This window comes from Halichoeres trimaculatus, unplaced genomic scaffold, assembly GCF_033239565.1.
Source record: "Halichoeres trimaculatus isolate MK-OKI-2021-1 unplaced genomic scaffold, fHalTri1.1 fHalTri1_scaffold_2, whole genome shotgun sequence".
Taxonomy (NCBI): Eukaryota; Metazoa; Chordata; class Actinopteri; order Labriformes; family Labridae; genus Halichoeres; species Halichoeres trimaculatus.
The window spans coordinates 32810080-32822093 of record NW_027437180.1 but is presented as its reverse complement, the minus strand read 5'-3'; the positions used below and the strand labels follow the sequence as shown (position 1 = coordinate 32822093).

General features: G+C 39.5%; 2 protein-coding genes across 3 annotated transcripts in view; one reads left to right on the top strand and one right to left on the bottom strand.

Annotated features, from left to right (window-relative positions):
• Nucleotides 1–576: 576 nt before the first annotated feature.
• On the bottom strand, nt 577–10851 carry LOC141786099 (ATP-sensitive inward rectifier potassium channel 12-like). 2 transcript variants are annotated; one of them, XM_074664829.1, is made up of 3 exons: nt 4009–4147; nt 2995–3124; nt 577–2774 (listed from the first exon to the last, which is right to left on the bottom strand). In XM_074664829.1, the coding sequence occupies exons 2-3, from the start codon at nt 3057–3059 to the stop codon at nt 1151–1153; spliced, it is 1689 nt and encodes a 562-aa protein (XP_074520930.1). In that variant the 5' UTR covers nt 3060–3124; nt 4009–4147; the 3' UTR covers nt 577–1150. The 2 variants fall into 2 exon arrangements, with proteins under 2 accessions (XP_074520930.1, XP_074520924.1); XM_074664823.1 differs by lacking the exon at nt 2995–3124 and adding an exon at nt 10559–10851 and having other exon boundaries at nt 594–2774; nt 4009–4187.
• The window catches only part of LOC141786091 (uncharacterized), a 35242-nt gene continuing 25906 nt past the window's right edge, over nt 2679–12014 (top strand). The window contains exons 1-2 of the mRNA XM_074664815.1: nt 2679–2808; nt 6473–6735. The gene's annotated coding sequence lies outside the window, so the exon portion shown is untranslated. The remainder of the gene's footprint in view (nt 2809–6472; nt 6736–12014) is intronic.

Genomic DNA, 12014 nt, shown 5'->3' with positions numbered 1-12014 from the left:
TGCTAATGACAGTATGCTAAGTGGAATGACATCACCTCGAAATATAAGCATTCCAACGTTTGCCAATTGAATCTTATAAAAGTAGAACTAAAGTTATTAGCCTGTATTCAGTATTCTGCACAAACCTGGAAATGAACCAAGGTATCTGACAATAATTACTGTCCTGATACTAGTAAACTTTTAAACTTACAGACTAATGAATGTACCAATTAATTCTGCTGAGTCTTTAAATCCAGCCATGCTTCATAGAGAGGAAAAAAAGAGTCCAAACTCTCTCTATTCTTGAACCAAGTAGTTTGTGAGATCTTGGAGATAATTAAAATGGTTTGAGTGTTATATTAGTGAAGAAATGTGCAACAGAAGCTCAAATGAGACACTAACATCATTAACCATTAGTTGTTTATTGACTGCTTTATTCATACAAAACAAATGTTGTAAAGAGTTTATATTTACTGATAAAAGAAAGAATAAAGTGTGCAGTATTTATTGTACATGTTTGTGCTGACCTTACACACTGTTTCATGGTTAGGTTTTCATTTATTTCAACTTTTTGTCAATTAGAGAACCAACTGACAACTTGTGAAAAATAAAATAGATTCTTTATGTTATATGAAAAATAACACATTAGGCGGGACAACAGATGATTAAAATACAGAAATACTTTATTTACGCAGGAAAAATAAGTGTGTTTACGCTGAGCATTTGTCTTGTTTTCTTTAATATAAACATTTTTTCCTCCTTAAGTATGTATCTGTATATGATGCATAATCATTTTAAAATGAAAACAAAACATATTTACAAAAACTGAATGAAATCAAGAACAAACATCTTGAATTAACTGTAGATTACATCTTCATATTTAATAATGCAATAAAACAAGAAACCTCATGATTGAAGAGAAAAGGTAGATGAGCTGTGCGTTGTCTGGAAGCTGATGTTACGACTGAAAATGCACCATATCTGAAATCAGTGCAAGACATGAGCTTAAGAGGAGTGGATTTTGTGGCATCTAAAAAAAACATTCTTCTCATACACCAGATTTACAGTCTGTTTTTTGTCCTTCGTTGGTGTTTTACATGAGTTAAATACTTTGGTTGGATACACACCAACAAAGAGAGGAATGAAATGGAAGGGTAACCTTTGCCACTGATTAAACTCCTGACTCTCTGCTGATGTATAAAGGTAGGGTGGGCTGTAGTCTGTCAAGGCTGATCTGATTGTCTGAGTCCAGAACACAAAGCATTTCCAATGTCTGCTGCTCCACAAATGTCTCTTTGAAACCCAAGTGAATGTCCTCTCTGTCACTTCTTACAATCATACCTGCCACCTCCTCTTTTATGTCCCCCTCATCCTCCTCATCCCCAAAGCACAGGGCCACCTCGTTCTCGTAGCAGAACGCACTGGGAGAGTGAGGGCCCAACAGGTGGCGAGCTGCTCTAGAAGCAAATGGGGATTGAGACTTTGAACAACTCGAGCTGGAAGATGAGGACTGCCCGCCTCGACCCATCATCTGGCTCAGTTCTCTGGCACTGCAACTAGGCGTGGATGGCACTTCATAGGTCTTGTGAAAGCGAGAATAGTCCACGTGGTATCGGTCCCCCTTCTCAAAGACCACAGGTTCAAAGCGGTGACCCCACAGGATCTCCTTGGCCAAATAGGAGCTTCTCGCCTGAGTGGTCATAGCTGTGGCCTCCACCATCCCTTCCAGGATGACCACGATCTCGAACTCCTCTTTCTGCAGGTCTTCGCGGCTCAAGTGATACAGAGGACTGTTCTTGTTGATCTCATGAACTACCACCAGTGGTGACACAAGAAAGAGGCGATCCAGCCCATCGTCATAGCCCACGTCAATGTCTGTTTGCTCCATAGGGAGGTACTCACCCTCTGCAGTCACATGTGGCTTTATAAGCTGAGCACGAACATGTGCCTCTACAATGTGGCTCTTGCGCATGTTCCCAAGACGCCACATCAGACACAGCTTACCATCCCGTAGAGCGATGACGGCATGATGTGAGAACAGTAAGGTCTGTGCCCGTTTCTTGGGTCGCACCATCTTTGCCATAATGGTACCAATCATGAAGGAGTCAATAATGCAGCCCATGATGGACTGGACCACCACAGTCACTACAGCGATTGGGCACTCTTCTGTGACACACCTGAAACCATATCCAATGGTGGTCTGGGTCTCTATAGAAAAGAGGAATGCCCCAATGAACCCCTGGATGTGGAGGATGCATGGCCTCCATTCATCTTTCTCATCATCTGTGCTGCCTCGAGAATCCCCTTCCTTCACAGGGATATGAATATCAAAGTCTCCATGTGCGAGCGCCACTCCCCAGAAGATGAAGCCAAACAACAGCCAAGACAGAAGGAAAGTAGCGGTGAAAATGAGCAGCAGGTACCGCCAGCGTATGTCCACACAGGTGGTGAAAATGTCAGCAAGGTATCGTCGAGGTTTATCCTCCATGTTATTGAACACCACATTGCACTGACCATTCTTTTTCACGAAGCGGCTGCGCAGGCGGCCAACGCTCAGGTCTAGGCCCAGTCGATATGAGGGCGAATTACGGCAGCTTTTTTGCATGACGGGTTCACTTGCCACTCTTAGAGACAAAGCCCCTCTTCCCTCGTCACTTCCTGGACACTCATCACCATCGTCATCATCCCGCATGCAGGCCCCTGACAGTGTCTGCTGAGCCAGAGGACTGTGGCCATTGTGGAGGCCCAGGCTGGAGATCTTTAGGGCATCTTCATCAGTGGAAACGATGCTGTATCTGGAGAAACAGAAGAGAAAAACAGAGAAAATAGGTAAGAAATACAGCTGTCTCTTACAAACTCCAGTATACTTGGCCAAGTCTAATCACTGACTAGTTTTATATGTTTTTGTTTTGTTCTTTAATTTTATCCCTTTATGATCACTATCTGTTCTCAATGTATCAGATTCTATCTCTGCCCCTTGGGCCTTATAACCTGCAGGGCCTTACACATGCTCACCTGGTCATATTACCCATGAAGGATTGACGTCTCGTGTTGAAGTTGCTTACTACGTCATTCCACATTATCACAGTTATGGATAGTTGCCAAGCGCTTCGTCATTTACAAGGCTCGTTCACATGCAGATCACCTTTTGCGATAAACAAATATCGAATGAAAGACTTTAAATGCTAGTTGTGACAACAACATATTTAGAAATGTGAGGTGAGCAAATCAAATTTGCTTGTTTAAGTTAACAGCACACATTAATCCAATCCCCGATAAAGGATAGATGACAAAATCAGTGAGATGCAAAGATTGTCTTTGTAGGATCCAGTGAAACCACAGTTGCGTTAATTAACCTTAACTCAGATGACATTCAGTATATATCAAAACACATTTTGGAAATACTACACACTTGTTTGAGAGCACACGTGAAAATATATTTATGGTGTTCCTGATACCCTACAGACGATCAGTGTAGTCATTTAAAGACTTGGTAACATGGCAACAACATGGTAAGGCCTCTGTGGGAGGGGACCTGCTCCTTATAGAGACACAAAGGGCTCATCCTAGGAGCAAAAAACATGTTTTTTTTTCTTTTAAATATTCAAGTGACAACAAAATTATTTAATCAAACTTGTAAGTATAATATTTTTATATTGCACCACAGTATAACTGGACATGTGATGTCACAGGGATTTTTTGTAAAATTTAAAACATGGTTAATGATATGGTTTTCATTATCCACATTATGAGATTTTTTTTTTTTTGAGGTCTCTTAATAAAGAGCCAATGTCTATTTATCAGTGATAAGGTATTCTTTAGATATTTCATTCATGTCATCAGTCTGTAGATGAAATCGTTAATATTAAATGGGCTGTCAGCCAGATGCCCTGCAGCCATTTTCCAAAAGGTCAAATGTTAAACCATGTGTTTGACCGCTAACTGTATGTTACAGTGTCCATGACAAGCCCCCCTTTTTTTCACCATTAAAGCAACTCTGTAACAGCTGTAATTCACATCTTGTCTTACCTGTTGACCCGCACCGCTCCCATGGCACCAGTGATCATCAGGCTGTGTCTGCGAGGGCAGTAATGTAGGTTGGGGCGGGCAGTTCCAACCATTAAAGTACTGTTGCTGGACAGGGTGGCAGTATGAGCTCAGGTCTGTCTTGTGTGCGTTAGCCGTGCTGCCTTCTTGTAATTCATTTTCTGCAAACAAAGAAGATACAAGACACATTTACTCATCAGTACAGGATTTCTTCCCTAACAAAACAAGCTTGAACAAAGATGGGTAATTCCCAGACCCATGACAAAGTCTTTCAATTATTCCTAAATTGGTCCTTTCAGCTCTTTTATCCTCAGAGCTGCCATTTTGGAAAGTGATTTGATAGAGCTTTTACTCAGAATTACATAGACCACCACTTCATACCTAAGTAGAAATGATAGTGGATTAAAAATAGTGTGCAAGTTGTGACTTTATTAGCTCTAAAATACTTCACATTTCTTCATCACTAAACATCAAGCCTTTCAACTTGGCAAACCAGATACCAAACTCTCTGTGACTTTCTCTGAATTTTCTGTTCCAGTTTGATGGATATTTGATTATTTTGACATCAATACAAGGTAAAGGTCCACAGCCATGCCAACAGAACAATAGGATCCAAGGGGCAACATCCAGTTTAGAAAAATTAAGCCTATGTGGAGGTGCTAAAAGTTGCATTGGACTGAGAATCCACATAAGGCTTGCTGCAGAAAGATTGGAAACCATAGGCAAACCAAGCCAAAAAAGCAGACTTTCAGGGTATTAGAAAACCTATTTACAACCTGGTTCAAGAACGGCTTGGGTCTGAAATGCCAATTTCACTACTGGCAGCCATTAGAAAGGACAGGAAGTTCAGCGCCTGCGTCATGCCTGTGTTTTGCCAATGACTGCTTTGTTATTCTCCATCGGACACGGAGACTACGTCTATATTTTATGCAGTCCATGCTAGACCCACACTCATAGAGACCGAGCATATGTGCAAATGGGAACATGCTCACATAGTCTGTGTTAGCATGCTAATGGTTAACGCAGCAGACAGCATTTATCGTCACCTTATTTGTTGTGTTAACATGCTAACACTTAGTAAAAATAGATATAGTTTGGCTGGCTGCAGGCTGTACTCACAAAGAGGACTCTGGAATTTGTGCTGTCAACATGCTAACATGTTCACAGTTGCAATATTAGCATGCCAATGTAGACTGTATCAAGTAGTGTTTACCGTCGTCACCTTGTTTAGCGTGTTAGCTTGCTAACATTTCATCAACATAAACATAGTTTAACTAGCTGCTGGCTGTTCTCACAACTTAGGAAAGAATTTTTTGCAAACTTCAGTATGCTAGCTTGTTTAAAGTAACAATTTTATCATGCTAACTTCTGAAAATTAATGAGAAGTGCTGTAAATACAACTGGCTGGTGTTGTCATTAAGTGGTCAATTTCTTGGTCATGTAAGAAAGTATGAGGCACATCAAACTTCATTTTAAGCCTCAGATTAATGTTAGAGAACCATAAAATATATTTTAAGTATCCTGAAAGTGGTTCAAAATATCATTATGGAAGTTTGTTTAACCTGAAACAAACTGAAAACTGAAACAATGTTTTCCTTGAATTTCAACTTTTAAATAGTAAATACCATAGTAAATATTAAATACCATATTTGTGGTAAAGTCTGCGATACTGATGAAAGGCTATGACCTTTTTGGAGCATGAATTTCCATGAAAAACAATCAATGGCCATTTATCAAATAGTTTGAGATATATTAGTTCAGATAACGGCAGTGAACTGACTGACAGGATGACAGTGTAATCCATAGATCAGAGCTGCCTGCCTGGTAAAAAATCTGAAAAATCAAAAATCTGCCTCTGCAAATTTCAGCCTTGCTCTAATGCACGGGGCAGACTAGACAGTTGTGTGTAATGAAAGCTTATTGATCAGGGCCTTGCTACTGGTTAGCCTTAGGGACCTTCAGGCCAACCAGGGGTGGAAAACCAGACAGGCAGTGGAGTGGACAGAGGTCTAAAAAAGAGATGAATCAGTGGTAATCTACTGTTAGAGGAACAATTGATCTGCTGTTTGGCCTGATGACAAGGTTGGAGGGTGCGTGGCTTATTATGTCAGCACGCTGGGGAACAGGAGAACCAAAAAGTACCAGGTTGCATAACCAATAGAAGGACAACCACACGCAATACAGAATGGCATTGGTGGTCTTTAAGTTGTTGTGTGTGATCTCTTTAGTCGATAAATACGTTTACAGGGGTCTTTAAATAAAAAGTCATATTGGAGAACAACTGCATTTCCAAAGCCTTTGTTTGATAAAACCGTCACAGCAAAATCTGACCTGAGCTGATAGAGACACACTCACAAACAAAGTCACACACGTACAGATTTGATGGGATTTGATGTCATGTAATGTGTGCTATCCTCGTGTGTGTGTGTGAGTGTGATCCTTCCAGACTCTTATTCCTGTTACACCAAGGACAGATGTTACGATCTGGCTGCTGATTGGCCGGATGAGAGGTGATTTAGACTGGATAATCCCAAAAGGACAGATGATTACGTCAGCTCAATGACTTCCACAGCTGGAGGAAAGAGTCCACAACGTGGAGCACAACATTTTCTCTGAGAGTCCTTAAAGACTGCGGCGGGCATGCCGTGTCACCCAGGTCAGCCCCACACCAGCCGCACCATGTGTGACATCAACAACAACACAACACAGGTCTGATTTTTATCTGTTTGCCCACACAAATTGATATGATCGTTGCAGAGCAGCTCATGATTTCATTAGAATCACTGTGAAATTAATTCAAACAATAAATCATTCTGTTTACTTGAAAATATCTGCAATAACTGCAAGAAAGAAAGAAATCAACAGCTCTGTTGATTGACAAACTCCTATCCTGAGGCCTTTTCTTTTGCTTGTTACTTCAACCCAGTTGTTTTCATTACCTTCTCTCACATTATCTGATTCTCTTTTTCTCAAAGCATCAGTTTGTTCAAGTTGAGAGGACATTACAAACAAAAATACACTCTGTATTAGCTGTTATGGGGATGGCAGAGTATCCTAATCTTCTTGTATTTCAGACACCAGTTGAGGACATTACATGCATGTTTGTAAAGCTTTGCAAAGCTGAATAGGCTTTGTTGTTAAAATGTTTGAGAGGTGCTGAATCAACTCTCCCCTTGCCTACCTACCTTGTCAAAAAAGGGAGAAATAATCTGTTAGTATGATGCTTTGTAACTGTAATGTGCTGTTGCCATGAGAACCAACAGGTGACACAACAGCAAAGACATCTTACAGAGTTACATAATTTTATACAAACAGCAAAAGCTCCATGCACGACTATCCTTCCGCGTACATGGGCATACACTGGTGTCCATTTACAAGAGTTAGGCTTTCAGGCCCACATAGACATGAACATTTTAGATCTCCACAGATTGATGTCATGTCTTCTACCAGCCTCTTTAAATTATCTGCATGGCAAGCCTACAAACTTCCTTCCTCACATGAACTTTGGGTTTGAAATGTTTTCCAAAACATGCCATGTCTTGAAAAAAGACTCGAAATCGAGAAGTCTAATGTTAGTGGTTGCTACATTGGGAATGCTAACCCAACCAAACTTTCAGTCATCCTTAGAAAAGGCAAAGAGACGAAGTGAGCTAGCTCTTTAGCCTCCTTGCTAACTGCAGCAGTGTGCCAACCTAAAATAGGCTTTGAACAGGTTAATTTTGTTGTAAGGATTGATTTTCCTGAATGGGTGTGTATGTGGCCTCAAAGGCTTCAAAAGTCAGCCTCAAGTGGACACTTGAAGAACTGCAATTTATAGCACTTCTGCATTAGCCTCATATCTAAAGACCAAAGGTTTCCACTTGATTTTAATTTATTAAATTTGTTTGATTACCTGCAACAAACAAAGTTTATATTTGTTTCATTGCTCCTTTTAAACGTGTGTATTTAAAAGTTAAACATATTTTTTTAAATACTTTGCAGATGCTCTTAACTGTAATCTTTCTGTTTGAGCTGTTGTATCTTTTTTTGTCTAAGATGAAACAACCCACTGGGGAGAAGTGGCAGCATTTAATAGTTGATCACAGTCACAGTTCAACGTGTTTCCATAGGAACATCTCTGTGCTTCCTATGGGGCTGGTTTGCTGTGAGGCATACACTTTTATGGTAAAAGCAAGAAAGACAAGTAGGGATGAAATTATGTTTTTAAGTTAGCTTTGGTAACATGATGTGGAAGACCCCATGACACGCCCTCGTGCCTGATGAAAGTCTTATTCAAATACGTCAGAGGAAATATACTGACGTATTTTATAGAGTAATCCAATACAAAGGAAAGGATGGAGGAAGCCCTTTTCAAATAGCAGATTACTTCATCCCTTAATCTCCAAATCCAAACAATACAAAAGGTGGATGGCAGTTGCTGTGTGACCTGGCTTAAGTCCTTGTGTGTAATCTGAGATCTGATGATATGAGAAGGAAAAGGATGGAAGGATAAGAAAGAACAGAAAATGAAATGAGAAACAAATAGGGAAACAAAATGAAGAAACAGGAGAAAGAGGCAGACAAAATGTTTAAAGGGAGGGGTTTAAAAGGTATGAGATTAGCACGTCTGACAAGGTGAGAGGAAAGATACAGATTAAGTTAAACAGATTATTACATCGGGGAAGATCACTACAACATGTGATGCTATTTACAGACACTATAAGCATGAAAACACACAATCTACAATCTCAGTGTTAATGCCTCATACAAGGGCAAAGACCACGTGAAGACAAAGGGAGCTAGATTTGATCATGCTCTGCTTTCTGAAGGTATTACTCAAATGATTTTATCTTTTTTTATGTGTGTGTGTTTCTGAACAACACGCTCGCTTATAGCTGACATTTAAAGATGGCTCACATGTCCCTCAGGAATGCAGCAAGTCTATGCACTGCCTCAATCCTCATGAGATGAAAAAATAGCAAATTTTGTGTATTGTATTGTGTGAGTTTATTTTGAGCAGACCTTTTGTCATCCTACACACACCACCACACACACGCACACACATACTAGAAAGGACACTGACTCAAACTGTGCAAAAATCATTTGAGCAGTGGTGAAATGGAACTACAGTGAAGTCTAGTGCAGCAATTTCACTCTCATGTACTCGCACCTGATCACAGTGATCTCATTTTTACAACATTATTACTACACTTCACCTTATGCTGGAGGCAAATATTGTACTTTATATTCTGTTGATTCGTTACTTCTTTGATTTAAGTCCAGCAAACACAGCTTGCTCTATGATGAATTCAAATAGTTAAAGGGATATTTTCCTTTAATTGGAGCTTTTATTGGGCTATTTTTTATATTCCAGTTTTCTCAAGTTTTCATACATAAGCTAAAATAATTCCTGTAAAATAAATGCATTACTGCAAAAAAAGTACTTTTAATTTAATATATTACAAATGTGGTGTTTTCTAACTTTTATGCTATTAAGATACAAAAGCAACTGGCTGAGGTCTCTGTGGACTGCAAGAATTACCCGTTAGAAGCAAATGAGCTCTAATTTTTTTTGGATAATATTGCTCGTCTGATTTCTTTAAAAAATCTGTTTTTCTTTGGAAATCTATTTTAAATTTACAGATCCTGAATATAAAACATTTTTGCTTGTATTTATTTCCTTTAGGATGATGCACAGAGCAAGGCTATTGCCATGGCAATGTATGATTTTTGGAATAAGACCCATAAAAAGAATTAACTTGAAGTCTGATCCACTAAAACTTAACACTTGGAATTGGAACAGGATAAAGAAAATAGTAGTTTATAAATATTTGAGGATCAAAATGACAAAAAAGGAAAAATAAAAGAATAAAAACTGAAATGTTTTTGTTGCATGACAAAAAAGTCAAACCCAGGAATGTTTGTCATGCGTATCGAAAAACCGGCAGCCAGAAGTGGAGTTTCCATCTTTGCACATGCATCACTGCAGTAGGAAGCTTTAAATGCCAATCAATGGTTCACACAGTGTGAGCAGAAGTTATGACGGGGCAGTTTGCAAACTAAGCACCAGCTGTGACGTGTGTCGGTTTCATTGAGGCCATAGGAGCTGTCCAGTGCTGAAAATCAATGTGAAGCCTGCAGGAATAATCGACAGCTGGGAGTGAAGAGGGGTTGGGTGGGGTGGGGCGTGGTGGGGGTAGAGAGGGGAGCTGAAAACTACCCTAACCTTGAAAATGATTTTGGCCTTTAAAATCTTTTCCTCTATCTGTTTACACTCCCCTCATTTTTTACAGTCGACTTACTCAGCCACATGAACGTTTTGTTTATTGATTTCTTTTCTCAGTAGTTTGGTTGTGAGGTGATTGATGTCTACGACTGTTGTAGAACTAAAATTAAACAGATGAACTTTGACTAAATCAGTTTTACATTCAGGTCAGAAAAAGGTCAAATGCAGTAGAAAGTTGCTTTCTCCCGTTAGACAGTATGAGTGCTAAATCTTCCGTGCACAAACATTAGGAGGAAATAAATGAGAATAAAAGACATAAAAACTTACCCAGGTGTTACTGCAAGCTGAGTTACTTAAGCACTACCGTCGGTTTCATCCTCATTGGACAATATTTGAGGAAGTGCACTGTTGACGCCGTCCTCTTTTCTTCTTTTCCTTGTTTCCCATCAAAAGAGAAATAGTTTTTCAGTTGCTCCTGCATTTCTCTCGTGCAGAATTGTACGTGTCTCCAGTCTGAGCTTTGTCTTGTCCCTCCATGGTCACTGAACGGACTCGCTGCTGCCTGGTGGTTGTGCATCTGCTCCGATCCTTGTGTGTTTGTGTATGAGTGTGTGCGTGTGTGTGTGTGGGAGAGAGAGAGTGTGAGAGCGAGGGAGGGAGGGAGGTAGATAGAGGGAGTGAGATCTGATTATGTCCTGGTCCTATTTATATATGCTATTGTTTTCCCCTGAGTGTTGAGATGTGGATTGTATAATTTAGACTTCAGCCCACTCAAACAGATTCTTACACCATATTAAAATAAAGGAAATCCAATTGGGACTTAAACTGTCTCTGAGGCATTTTACAGGTTATTTTCTCTGGCTCTGTTGTACAAACAGGCAGCGTGTTGATCTTGTCTCAGATTTGAATGAGTTGCATTAGGAGTATCCTGCAATAGGTGTCAGAATAGGTGCAGGGAGAATTAATTTAATTTGAGGACCTGAGAAAAGATTGCTGCTTTATGGAGATGATGCAGCTCTGTAGCGAACACTGTCTTAGCTTCTGGTGCACAAGATAGATGTATTTGTGAATGTATTTATGTAAGAAAATGGATTGAAGGATCAGCTGCTAACTTATGCATTTCATATGGTGATTAAAATGTAGTCCCACCATTCCAAGGGGGATAACTTGTGTTGATGTAATTTAGCCAGGCTACCAAATTAGCTTGAATTTTAGTGTCTTTTGGAAGTAGTAAGACAAAAGTTACTCTCAAAATTTTAAAACTGGGAAATTATTTTGCAGAATCTTAAAACATTAGTTTAGGAAAAGGATTTGTTGTTGTTTTTTTCTAACTGTAGACACAAATGATGGACACATCTTCTGTAATCTGGTCTGGATCTTTGTAAAAACTGTTAAGTGGTTCAAAAGCTACCTGAGCAGTAAGAAGCAATGTATGAGGGTTGATGACTTATCCTCTACCTTTTTTAACATAAAAAATGGTCCATATTGAGCTCCATTCTTTTTTGTTATCTCTATCAATAATTTGTGTAGAAAATGTCAAAGACCAATTGCAGTTAACTATCTGTGAGTGGCTTTAAGTGCTGTCCAAAATCTTGGTGAACTAAGGCTGATTCTGAATGCCAACAAAACTAAAGTGATGTATTTCTCTTGGTCTAAAAGGATAGTAAAAGATGATTGTCAGATTTGGACTTTACCAAATGAGGTGACTGAATGTGTTCCAACTTTTAAATTCCTGGGTTTTCCCCTGGATAAAAAAAGCCTTCCTTTTAGTCGCAACATTGAG